This window comes from Lottia gigantea (genome assembly GCF_000327385.1).
Source record: "Lottia gigantea unplaced genomic scaffold LOTGIsca_112, whole genome shotgun sequence".
NCBI lineage: Eukaryota > Metazoa > Mollusca > Gastropoda > Lottiidae > Lottia > Lottia gigantea.
Genome location: NW_008707048.1, coordinates 656,309 through 670,788, shown reverse-complemented (window position 1 = coordinate 670,788; position 14,480 = coordinate 656,309). Strand labels below are relative to the sequence as shown.

Here is a 14,480-nt window from a genome sequence, read left to right as displayed (position 1 = left end):
GATCTGTATGATCTATATTTATCTTTGGATCAGAAAGAGAAACTGTCAATTAGCCAAAATCATGAATCAAAATTTCAGTTTTAGCTTAATTTTACGTTTTCTTGGGATTTTAATATTGTTTTGTTGACTTCCGGTGATATTTCGCGCGTTTTAAAGAGTCCATTAACCAGACGCAAATGTCAACAGAAAAAAAACACTGGACAACAGCGACATATGTATAGTATGTAAATATAGGACATGGATTTGCATTCTGATTACGCGTAGGAAAACATTATAATGCCATCATAGAACTGTATAGAAATGTCATATATAACGTTTTATATATAAAATTGTGAGACTCAAATAACTCCAAGATAAGGATAGCAAAAAGTAACCTTTATGAAAGCCAGTCTTTGTGGAACTAGGTCATATCGGTAGTTTTCCACTTTTGTATGTGGTCCATAATCAGTCATATCAGTATCTATGGTTTGGATGCAACATGATATTAATTAATATAAGGCTTGCAGACAATGCAGAAATCACACAAGAACTTGTTTGTCTTACCTGTGTCTAGAAAAGGTGTTCTTTTAAAAATCGCATCAAATTTCACATAATTTTGTCTTAGAATGGTTCTATTGATGTTTTCATTCCATGTGTTTCATTATTGAACTTGAATATACAGGTATAGTCAACATTGCCAGCAATTTGTATTGTATAAATTTTCACAGCAAAAATCTGCTTTCATCAGTAATATTTGCAGTAGGCTATATATATATTCCTTAAATACCATAGACTCAGTTACAGACTGGTAATACTTTATAAGCTGGCTTGTAAATTATTTGACAAATTGCATTGCCCAACAAATATCTCTAAAATATCATTTGGTGTTAGGGTGTATTGAGACGAGTCTCAATGAAAGCACTGGCCTAGGTTTCAAACTTGTTGCTTGTTGACAGATAGATATGATATTTGTATCTAACTAACTTCTAGAATCTGATTGGTCTATATTAGCATTGCTAACCATTGATTTTCGCTGTGAAGTTTCTGATAATAATACATTAGAGAACAACCATGATTTTTGAAATATTTTATTAGGATAAACACTGAGTATAATTGTAATTTTTTATTTAGAAATATTTCTGTAATGGTTCTCCTAAAGTTTTCTCCATTTCCACAATAACACGATGTGATTTAGACTCTACTTCTTCATTATCATCTGAAACAAATACAGAAATCAGAACCTGAAGCATGTTGTTACTCAAGAGATTAGCATTATGTGATCTTCAGGCAACTGACCTATTTAAGCAGGTGTTCCTACTGAAGTTTGTCAAGTAGAACTCTAAATTAAATAGCACAATCCAAATTTTCACTGCATTGAATATATCCTGTTTACTATTTGATATTTAAAATCTTCCTTAAACACAGGTAGAGGTTAGACTTTGGTCCAGGTTCTATATCAAATAGCACAATAAATATTCTGTCAAATAGAATAATGATGAAGCACATAGGGTTTAAATACATTTAACCTACTCACTACCCTTAGGGGCTCCAGAAGCTGAGTTTTAAATATTATCTTGAAGTAATACACATTGAAAGTTTGATATATTGGTTATAGTATGTATATAAGTTTTTTGAAATGAAAAGGCCTACCTTCCATTAATTCAGCCAGAAAAGGAATTGTTTCTGGTAATAAAGTCATGAAATCTAGACCTAATTTCTTATGGAATTCATCTTCAATTTCTAAAGCTGCCATTCTTACCTAGAATATACATGCAGATGGAAATTACAATGAAATATTTTTTATGACTCATAAGAAAAGGAAGAAAAACTAGTCCCAAACTGGCAGAGTAGTTAATCTCCTCGTTAACAAAACTAAATTATAATTTCCATGCTACTACCACTGTTGTACTTTGCCACACAAGCTATCTGTGTTTTTGCCACGATTGCATATATTACCTTGTCAGACAAGCTATCTGTGTTTGCCACTATATGTTACTTTTCAAGACAAACTGTCTGTGTTTGCCACTATTGTCAGACAAGCTATCTGTGTTTGCCACTATATGTTACTTTTCAAAACAAACTGTCTGTGTTTGCCACTATTGCCAGACAAGCTATTTGTGTTTTTGCCACTGTTGCATATATTACCTTGCCCAACAAGCTATTGCCACTATTGCCACGATTGCATATATTACCTTGTCAGACAAGCTATCTGTGTTTGCCACTATATGTTACTTTTCACGACAAACTGTCTGTGTTTGCCACTATTGTCAGACAAGCTATCTGTGTTTGCTACTACATGTTACTATTCACGACAAGCTATCTGTGTTTGCTACTACATGTTACTTTTCACGACAAACTGTCTGTGTTTGCCACTATTGTCAGACAAGCTATCTGTGCTTGCTACTATTACTGTCTATATTACCTTGCCAGACAAGCTATATGTGTTTGCTACTATTGCTTAACAAGCTATCTGTGTTAAACACGAAAGAAGACTTACCAGTGCATCAGAATGTCTAGTTTTAAGAAGTATTTGATAGTTGAGTTTTTTCCATAAAGAATCATCATGGGCTGCTAGGACTAAGTTACCAATACAAGGTACTAAATGATTAGTTACTCTGTTTTTATAGATACTTTCCTTTTTATTGTATGGTAAATTATCAATCTGAAATTATAAACAAACAAATATAATATGTAAATAAATCATTTTAAAAATTTGTACAAATATCAAAGATACAGGTCAGCTACACTGTTTGAAAATATAATCTGCTGAGATAAAGATGTTCAATTTTCATTCTGGAAAGTGGTAGAAAAATTCCTGATTTTAGACAAATCTGCCAAGCTCTGAATTCCTTTGACAGGTCTCTGTTTCTCAGAAGGTTCATCATGTTAGAATTGTAGTACAGTATTTCTCAATGTAAATTTTCACATTTTAAATTGCTTTTATTCATTATAAATATCATCCATTCTGTAGGCCACTCTAAGAGTTATAAACGCTGCTAAGAGTAAAAGACTTACTTGATCTACTATTGGTTGCATGACAGTTTCAAATCTATCAGAAGTTAAAAATCCTTCATTATCATAGAGAAAACATTTAGATAAACAATCTAATATAGATGTTATTAATACATTCTGTTTATTATTATTAACCTTTCCTTTACCAAAATATCTCTCATCTGAAAAAAAAGACGATAGAATGTATTAACTTATCCATTTAAAGTAACTGTGGACATGGTTAGTAGATTAGACTTTGAACAGAACATGTTCAGAACCCACCAATCAAGCGCCACCATAGTGATAGAGGTTATAGTCAAGCATATAAGAATCCTCATTTCCAGTCCCAATTATTTTGGAATCCCTGATAAGCACAGAGTCATCTTGGATCCTCATGAACAAATAAATTTAAAAGTGAAATGAAAAATGTTGTAATATACTAACTTGTTTTAGATGAATTGTTCAGATCTAATATTTGTGCTGTATAATTAACTATAGGACCAGCTACTATCATAAATAAACTTCTTAATGTTTCCACCAGACTGAAATATATAGTATTTAACATAACTACATGTATCAATAGCTACTGTCTGAATAACTTTAAAGGGAAAGACGAATGGGTATGAAATCTCCTATAAAGGTTATCAACCAGGCATTTGGTTAAGACAGAAAGAAAGAAACAAACAACAATTTTTCTTTTTTAAAAGGATAACAACCCGATGCCCTTAAGTCTTTCTGCTGGTACTTGGCCAAACCTCTTGGCAGAACAATGAGGAAAGATGAATGCTAAAAGGTCACTGGGATTAGAACCTACAACCACTGCAACCGAGTGAGAGAAACTCTTAAGACCTGATGGTAAAAATCATTTGATAAAGGTTTCTTTAATTTTGCTTTCTTAATTTTCAATGGCATAAACTGCTGCATGTGTTGATTTCCCCTTCCCCCTTAAAGATTCATATCAAACACCATGATATAAGAATAAGATGATGACTTACTAGTCACTAAGACGATATAGTACCAATATTCTATCTTTATTATTATCTCTTGTACACCAATCAAATACCTAGAAAAAATGTTCACAATTACTTGTAGGGTGTTTTCAAAAACCTTGAAGGACTCCAGGGACCTGTGCAAACACAGTAATTCCATGCATAAAAGAGATTTTTTCTAAATACACATAGATTTGGACAAGCTCAAGAAACACAATCAAAGTTTGGTCTTTATAGTTTGAATTTTGAGCAAAAAAAATGTACCTTAAACATCATAGGTCTAAAGCTAGCCTCTGACATCTTCATTACCATACTAGTCATAGTTGGAATAACAGAATCTTCTATAGTGATAATACCACTTTCTTCAATAGTCTACAAAATTATCAAACATCTTTTACTAGCTGATAGAGCTCATTTTCATTATATCCATAGCACTTTTTAAAATTACATACAGTTCTGTTACAATGTAACCTGATAATATCACATAAGTTTAGACAGTTCTTAAACTATGCCATTAACCTATGCTATTATTTTAAAAGGTCTTGTGTGTATGTTAAAGATCTCTTGATAAGTCGATTGTTTGTGTCTATGTGTTGAATCATAACTAGAATACTAAAATGTTTAATAATTACCTGAGAATATTTAATACGGAAATCAAATGCTTTATAAAAGAATTCTAAGAGTTGATTTTGATAACTATCTAGATCTTCCTTCTTCATCTCTGATATATGTTCTTTTAATATAGACATGACAAAAACTAAACATGGCTGAAATCAGAAAAAAAAACATTATGAAATAAATATACCAAATGCCAGTAAATAATATGAGGTATAAGAACTCTCCAAACAGGAGAATAAGTACTGGTAAACAAACTCAGAGGCACAGTAGTATTTGGTGCTCTGGAAGGGTTAGCATGACATGTCTCCATAACTTATGCTTCTTAGTTATTGGAATTTGGCTGCAGAATGACCTCAGGGTATAGTATTGTCCATTAGCAATGTAGTTAGCGTATAATAAATATAAAATTGTATATAATATATATATAATGATGTGTATCTCTCTTTAATCATTTGTTTTGAAAACATTAAATTTAGTATCAGTCCTGATACATCAAATGAGTTCAATACGGCCCTGAATACAGGTACATTGCTAAGCTGAAACTATATCTTACCCAATCTGTAGTAACTAATAAATCATAACAGTTAAAGATACAAGGTAGAATAACTCGAGATGGTAATGATGTAGCTAACAGATGTCTGAAATACAAATATAACCTAATCAGTAATAGGTATTACTTCATTGCATATTAGCATCACAATTATTGTAAACATAACTTTAACTCTGTGCCAGTGCCTTATATTGAATAGTAACTTGTTACTCTTCAATCACCCTAATCTCCATACATAGACACACTATAAGTAAGTTTACAATAGAAAGAGTTTTGTGGCAATATTTCCTAATTTCCATAATAAGACTGGCTGCTTGAGTAATCCTTATTTGACAAGAGAGATATTTGCTTTTATCTTGTAGCTTTCTTTTGGACTCTTTTTAAATAATCCCTTTTACATAAGAATGTAAATTTATAATCAGTATCAAAATGTAATTAAGTGATATTTCTATGTTAATACAGTATAGTAATAAATATACTGCATTACATTACTTATTTGATAATACATGTATTTACCTGACTAGCTGTAATCTAATCTTTAATTGTGGTCTTTGTGGATTATCACCATCAGCAAAATACGATATACGACAAACCTGGAAATGTAGCACATTTTTATACATTTATTTCTGCTTTCTGTAATCAGAAATCCCCAATCAGAATAGGGTTTACTGTACAAGAATCTCAAAAATCCTCAATACTAGTTGTTATGAGTCTTTTTCTTTTTAACTGTCCCTTCACATACAAAGGCTGAAAAATCTTTGTCATGCATCTAAGGCATCAATAAAGAAAGTATAAGATATTACCTGATGAAGTATATCTAGTAAATATGGTGATAAAAACTGGGGTAAATTCTGAACAACACATAATAAAGCTGTAGCAAAACTTAATGTTAACAACTCATTACTGAAAATATCAAAATATAGGTAAATGATATAAATAAACAATATCCCTATAAAAGTTTTGAAAATGCCCAATAAAAATTATGATACAAACAGTCTTTACTTGAAGTCTGATAGATCCTTGCAAAAACAGACATTTGAGCTGGTCTGACTATCATATCTGGAAAATTCAGGTATATCAACACCCCTGATTCAGACCTTAGTGTACTTATCAATGTTTTGAATGAATCTAAATGTGGTTTGAATAAAAAGAAATATATATCTTACTCTAATAATGAATCATCTTGGGCTACCATTTCTATAACTTGTGGTATAAACAATGGAAGATATTGTATAACATGTACTTTAAGACATGTACACAGTTCTGCTATACATAATAATACTGTAGCACATATAGCTGGATTTTCTCTTCTTTTCTTTAATACTTCACTTGACAATTTTAATACCTATACAAAATATATATCAAATGACGTGTGAAATTTGAATAAGGCATTCGATCAACAAATTTTCCAAGAGGGTTTTGGCATCTCTATAGGTAAAATACAACACCATGCAGTGTGCAATGAATGAAATTTTGTCAGAACGGCGGCATTACACTACTACAAAGAGACACAAACACTAACAGATTTTGAAGAAGTGCGTTTCTCTTTGAATAATGGCATTGATCTTTTTCTGAGTATACTAACCTCAACAAATGGTTTAGGATTTTTACTAGCTAACATTCTACACAATAGTTTTAAACTATATAAAGCTGTTTGACCATTCAATGTTTTTTCTTCCTCGCTCTCCACCAATAAAGTTAGTTTTGCTATGATGTTTAATTTCTCTACCAGTGGTAATAACATCTCAGACTGGAAAAAAAGATAAATAATGGTATAGTTTTTTGGTTTAGGTTTTTGATTTATCTATTTTATTTACAAATGTGTTTTCTTCAATGTTTTGATTCCAATTATGACAGTTGAGTAATTTAGTATTTACCTGAGTGCTGGATTGGCTTTCCTTTATTTGATGTAATTTAGTATTTACCTGAGTGCTGGATTGGCTTTCCTTTATTTGATGTAATTTAGTATTTACCTGAGTGCTGGATTGGCTTTCCTTTATTTGATGTAATTTAGTATTTACCTGAGTGCTGGACTGGCTTTTCTTTATTTGATGTAATTTAGTATTTACCTGAGTGCTGGATTGGCTTTCCTTTATTTGATGTAATTTAGTATTTACCTGAGTGCTGGATTGGCTTCCCTTTATTTGATATAATTTAGTATTTACCTGAGTGCTGGATTGGCTTTCCTTTATTTGATGTAATTTAGTATTTACCTGAGTGCTGGATTGGCTTTCCTTTATTTGATATAATTTAGTATTTACCTGAGTGCTGGATTGGCTTTCCTTTATTTGATGTAATTTAGTATTTACCTGAGTGCTGGATTGGCTTTCCTTTATTTGATATAATTTAGTATTTACCTGAGTGCTGGATTGGCTTTTCTTTATTTGATGTAATTTAGTATTTACCTGAGTGCTGAATTGGCTTTTCTTTATTTGATGTAATTTAGTATTTACCTGAGTGCTGAATTGGCTTTTCTTTGTTTGATGTAATTAAGTATTTACCTGAGTGCTGGATTGGCTTTCCTTTATTTGATGTAATTTAGTATTTAACAACTCCATAGATTTCCTTTGAACTGGTACTAAATCATGGTCCATTAAGCCTGACACAACTTGTACAAACATAACATCAGGAAGTAGAGACACAACCTAAAATTACATAATTAAGAAAATTCACAACATTGTTGCCAACTTATCTGGAACAATGATTAACCCTTTTAAAACATATTCAGTTTGATCAATTAGATACATAGATGTAAATAGCATACTCTCGAAATTTTGTCATGTATAATTCACAACATTTTTGAAAATTTTGTATACTGCCCTTTTAACAGAAAAGATGGTAAAAATCTAGCCTACCTTATCTAATAAATCATATACTTTATGTAGTAAAACTTTATGAAATTTGCTATCTGATTTCTGTTGACATAACTCTGAGTTTCTGGCTGCTTGTGATAAATATTGAAGAACTTTCTCCAAATATTTCTGAAAATTAGGTAGCAACTCTTCTTCTTGATGATTAGCCATCTACAAGATATGAATAAAAATTGATGTCTAATCTTGTTTTCCCACATTTTACTAGGCTAATAGTTTAGTCTCTTTATTCCAATTGTAAAGCCTGAAACACTTTGGACTTAGATGAAAAGTGTCATTCCAACACCTAATCATTTTTCAAATAAAATCCCCCTCGACTTGAATCACTAACAGATGTTCCCTTTTTTCTCTTCCAAACGAGATGGTGTTTATCTGTATCACACGAATCCCCACTCAGCTTAAATCCTTGAATCATGGTAGATAGAAGTTAACTAACCTGAGCTAAGAATGATTCACATTGTAAGTGTTGACAGAGTAAATAAAAGGTAGCATATTTAAAATGCCGGAGTTGTTTAGCTGTATGTGTAGCCAGATTAAATATTTTAGCTTCATCAGTAATAATATTAACATCAGTTGTATATTTAGCTTTATTTATAGATGGTTGTAAAGGTACTGAAAATCAACAACATTTAATTAATAACTAACAGACAATTTTATACCTTAGCTTTGTGTATCTCTTATCAGATGTAGAATCCTGTATATGTTCAGTATTTTCTTTGCAATTCAACAAAGATCAAAAATGGAATTTCTGTCCAGAAATACCAACATCTCTATAGCTGCAGCAGGCTGGTCCAAAAGGACTGATAGACTAATCAAATAAATCAAATAATCAAATAAACCGACAGCAAGGCATTGAATTGTTTCCTTCATTGAAATGTATCCTTCATTGAAATGTATCCTTCATAGAAATGTATCCTTCATAGAAATGTATCCTTCATTGAAATGTATTCTTCATAGAAATGTATCTTTCATAGGAATGTATCTTTCATTGAAATGTATCCTTCATTGAAATGTATCTTTCAATGGAATGTATCCTTCATGGAAATGTATCCCTTCATTGAAATGTATCCTTCATTGAAATGTATCCTTCATAGAAATGTATCCTTCATTGAAATGTATCCTTCATTGAAATGTATCCTTCATTGAAATGTATGTATCCTTCATTGAAATGTCTCATTCATGATAGATTTTTAACAATATACTTACCATCATCTTTCTCAACAGGTAAAGAAGCTATAAAACTAATCATAGTTTTAACTGATGATATTTGTGTAACAAGAGGGAAGGATGTAGCTAATTTTAATATAAAGTCTAAATCTGTAGTTGAAATGGGACCAGCTTGCTGTAAAATAACAAAACAAATTGAGGCATGCCGCCAATGTTCTACAAAGATGTGTCCAAATTCAACCTGCAATCTATATTTCAATCAATCACGCTTGCATTCACTCTAGTAACAAACATTTTCTAGGGTTCTCTACTTCTCTGCAGCTCTGTTGTCATGGGTTCCTTATGTCATCCACATCTTCAAAATGGTTCCCCTTGATGACCTCCTTCAGCATGGGGAAGAGGGAAAATCACACAGAGCTTTAAAAAAGGAAACTGAAGCTCGAACTCTGGTCATAATTACCTTAGAATCCTCATCATCATCTTCTATTGATGTTTGACGACCCTTGGTGGCCACTTGTTCTATAAATAATAACAGACAATGCCAGAGATATTTATCAGGACCAACAATCTGTATCAGTTTAGAGAATAACATCAGTTTCCTGTGTTCTGGGATATGAGGATAAGCATCAACAAATATACGTAAGATCATTCCTATAATCATTTCTGGTTTCTTTTCATCTTCTTTCTTTCCTGATTTTGGTGATTTGGTAGTTTCTTCACATGCCTGTAAGGGTAACATAAAAGCATGAAAAGTGAAGCTAAGCCCACCTGACATGAAGCTTGTCTCCATTAAAGTTAGCATGTTCTGCGAGTATACAAGATCCATCAATTTGCTTCTAAAGATGTCTACACCTTCTTAATTCAGTCACAAGATTACAAACTAGCTTCTATTTGTATCAATAAATTGATGGACACTGGATTATTCTGTCATTGGAACTATGGGTATGATAAATTTTGCTGCCATGGAGCCTAAATGGATTTGTGCCTGTCATATTGTTTGGTCACAAATAACATTAGTTTCATATAGCAACACTATTAAATGTTTTTGAATTTCTTTTTGAGACCCCATCACATATATTTTCCCACTATGAAGAGTTAACTTACTGAAGTGATAACAGGTATAACTGTTTCTAATATTTGAGATATTATATGAAAACTATAGGTATTATCTTGACGTAGAGTGTTGGCACCCATAAAGGTAAATACAGACATCACATTGTGCAGTAACTGACCCTGAAATCAAATTCAAAAAAACATTTCACATATCTTATGGTATTTTATTGAACAGAAACAGGAAGGAGTGTATCTAAAAAAAAAACCCCAAAAAACCAAAAAAAAAAACAAGAAGCCTACATGTTTGGACTAATTATGTCAAGGGCAATAACTCCAGGTATCTTCATCAATAGGCATACGGAATTTTCATTAAAAGGATTGTAAAACTAATTCCAAAATATGCTTTATCACATAAGGCCTCTTCCAATCAGTAATTTCAAGTAAACTTGAAATCCTATTTTTTTTCTTTTCTCATGTTAATTATCGTGAAGGGAAAATAGACTTTTATTTGCTCTGATGATATTTCTTTTAGGTTTTTTTTTTTTTTTTTTTTGAGTAAATGCATTTATAATTCAATTATCAAATAAGGCTGAATCTGCTTTAATTCTACACAAAAAAATAAAGGTGATTACACAATAAATAGAGATTATTACGAAAGAGCTAAATTTAGCTCTCATTGACCTACTTTCAATGTGTTGTGCAAGAGTAATTTTTGTTTATCATAACAGTAATACAAGTTAAGTGATTAGTCGTCTAGGTAACCATAAAGGTATAAATACTAGAGTCTAATTTGAGTTTATCATTGTTACAATCCAATTTGTAGGGAGGTCCTCTCTCTACAGCTGTGGCAATCATGTCGCTTACTTCGTTTACCGTTCTTACAGCAGCCTACAAGTGACCCAGGTTTAGTTTTGAGATCACTTTCCAGTGGTTTCAAAACATAAAATGCTGAAGTAACACAAGATACACTCAGGTCTCTGGGGGTAAACTTCTCTAAGCGGCCACGCAATCACACTGTAAAAAGGTGTGCTAGTGGTTGAGAGTGACCCTCATGGACCCCAATTGGTACAGGTTGTTGGAATCGAGTTATTATTTTACCTCATTGCACACCTGTACTTGATGGGGTTTATTTTCTACAGGAAGCTTATATAGCAAAAGATTAATTAATGAAGACAGTGAACTGGAAATGATAGAAAGGTTTTAGGGTTTATTTCATATTTTTCATTGATGATGAGGCTACCATTGTGAGAAGGATGAGAATTTGGCTCAAATCAGGATTTATCTCAAGAAATCTGTAATTGTGTGGATAAATAAGTAAGTAATATTTCTTTAAAAATAACTGAAACACGGGACAAATAAACAGAATTTGGGATTTATCTCAAGAAATCTGTGAAATTCTAATAATAGTTGATTTCATTAAGTAATGATAATATACCATTGGGTCTATATATTATTTTGTATTCATATATTAATGATTAATAGTTTTATAAGCTTTCTCAATAAAATACTTTAGCTGCTACAGTAAAACTAAATGGAATATGATAAACTTTCAAGTTGTATTTTAGTTGTCATTGTAAGCACTAATTAAGTATGATAAACTCACATGTTGTATTTTAGCTGTTAAAGAGCAAATAAAGTATGATAAACTTTCAAGTTGTATTTTAGCTGTTATTGTAAGAACTAATTAAGTATGATAAACTTACAGACTGTATTTTAGCTGTTACAGTTAGAACTAATTACTATAAACTTACAGACTGTATTTTAGCTGTTACAGTTAGAACTAATTACTATAAACTTACAGGTTGCATTAAAAAAATTGTTAAAGTGATAACTAATTAATTACTATAAACTTACAGGTTGTATTTTAGCTGTTACAGTTAGAACTAATTACTATAAACTTACAGACTGTATTTTAGCTGTTACAGTTAGAACTAATTACTATAAACTTACAGGTTGTATTTTAGCTGTTACAGTTAGAACTAATTACTATAAACTTACAGACTGTATTTTAACTGTTACAGTTAGAACTAATTACTATAAACTTACAGGTTGTATTTTAGCTGTTACAGTTAGAACTAATTACTATAAACTTACAGACTGTATTTTAGCTGTTACAGTTAGAACTAATTACTATAAACTTACAGGTTGTATTTTAGCTGTTACAGTTAGAACTAATTACTATAAACTTACAGACTGTATTTTAGCTGTTACAGTTAGAACTAATTACTATAAACTTACAGGTTGCATTAAAAAAATTGTTAAAGTGATAACTAATTAATTACTATAAACTTACAGGTTGTATTTTAGCAGCTACTGTAAGAACCAGTAAAGCTTGATGATGTGTTTGAGGATTATCAGATGTCCTTATACACTGTACTATCATCTCTAAATTAAACTGTTCAGCCTTTAATCCTATAAAAAAAAAAAAATATAAACTCTATCCATCAATTTCATAACAAGAGAGTCGGAATGGAAAAAAATATAATATCCTGCAAATCAGATACTGACAACAGATTTTAAAATGCATGTTAAGAATCATTGTTCTTGTAAGTTGGAATATACAAATTTACACTTACCTGATGATTTTATTTCTTCTAAATGTCTTGAACATATAAAATATAGTGTAGATAAAACTAGCTGTTTAATATATTCACCATTAATATGATCATCACTTTCTAAAATTCTATAAATATAAAATATAGTGTAGATAAAACTAGCTGTTTAATATATTCACCATTAATATGATCATCACTCTCTAAAATTCTATAAATATAAAATATAGTGTAGATAAAACTAGCTGTTTAATATATTCACCATTAATATGATCATCACTCTCTAAAATTCTATAAATATAAAATATAGTGTAGATAAAACTAGCTGTTTAATATATTCACCATTAATATGATCATCACTCTCTAAAATTCTATAAATATAAAATATAGTGTAGATAAAACTAGCTGTTTAATATATTCACCATTAATATGATCATCACTCTCTAAAATTCTATAAATATAAAATATAGTGTAGATAAAACTAGCTGTTTAATATATTCACCATTAATATGATCATCACTCTCTAGAATTCTATAAATATAAAATATAGTGTAGATAAAACAATGGCAAATTACCTTGTTAATAACTGTATTGCTAAAGGCACCAGTTTTGGTGCATTTTCAATTTTCTTCTTCTCCTGTATAGCTTCTAATAATATCAATACACGCTTCCAATTATCACTTTCAAATACTGATACTTTTTCTTCATCTTTAATTTGTCTACAATAAAAAAACAGAAAAATTGAACATGGATGCATCATTGACAGTTGGTGATCTTCGAATGATAAATCTATAGCGGATCTTCAAATGGTGGGTTCTGCATGTTCAGGATTTATGGAATCAACTGGACATTCAATAAAACAAGTTGGAACAGAGTTCAGAACACTCTCAACATGCACTGAAAAAATAGGTGCAAACAGAATTCAAAATGGCGGAGAAAGACAGATAGGAAATGTGAACGTGACATATCCTTTTTTATACCGTTTGATTGAAGGCAGACTGTTCAGAACTCTCTAATCGAGTGCCACCCAAGTATCTTGAACTAAACCCTAAATCTTCAAATCAATGAGAAAAGCTAGCAAGGACACATTCTGATGTTTAGTACTACTGTAATATTCCAAATATAGTATTGGTCAGCTGGAAACATAGATTAGTGGTACAAGTTGTGCTAATCCAATTGACATATTGGAAATAAACGTATATTGAATATGTAAATAGAATACCAACCTTTTAACCTTCTTGGCTTGTCTAACACTTTTAATATTAGTTGTTTGTAAAACAGGAGATAACTCATTTATTATATTCTCAGCTTGTAATGTTATCTATACAAAACAAGATTTCATTAGTCGTGGAAACAAGCAAGATTTGTATCTTATAAATATGCCTTTTATCCAGCAAGAAAATTTGAACCAGTCATGACAACTCTCTTGGGGAGTGAACAGTTTGGGTGCAGATTTGAGACTGGAGTCCTTAACAAGACTATTGATATTGAAGAAAATTGAAGTCTAAATACAAGGATAAATAGATAAGAAAAATGTTAACGTACATGTTTCAAGACTTTTTTCACCATATTAGCTACAATGATATCTGTTAATTTAGCCCAGGCTGTGATTAGAGAGTTCAATATTAGTTGTTTGGATTCTAGAGTTGGTAAATTATCATAAAATTCTCTTGTTATCTACAGAATAAAACATTTAACGGCATGTTACAAA

The 14,480-nt window shown here is 31.0% G+C and overlaps 1 protein-coding gene across 1 annotated transcript; it reads right to left on the bottom strand.

The window, feature by feature from the left end:
• Positions 1-1,052: 1,052 nt before the first annotated feature.
• On the bottom strand, positions 1,053-13,526 carry LOTGIDRAFT_224297 (hypothetical protein; the record flags this gene model as incomplete). Its single annotated transcript, XM_009047475.1, has 22 exons — positions 1,053-1,195; positions 1,630-1,738; positions 2,477-2,641; positions 2,995-3,131; positions 3,415-3,512; positions 3,966-4,033; positions 4,224-4,321; positions 4,573-4,716; positions 5,121-5,215; positions 5,644-5,720; positions 5,931-6,030; positions 6,294-6,472; positions 6,713-6,877; positions 7,629-7,772; positions 7,983-8,150; positions 8,434-8,609; positions 9,204-9,339; positions 9,625-9,888; positions 10,281-10,397; positions 12,511-12,629; positions 12,794-12,900; positions 13,345-13,526. 22 exons carry the CDS (start codon positions 13,524-13,526, stop codon positions 1,107-1,109), a joined length of 2,937 nt encoding a protein of 978 aa, XP_009045723.1. The 3' UTR covers positions 1,053-1,106.
• Positions 13,527-14,480: the final 954 nt, after the last annotated feature.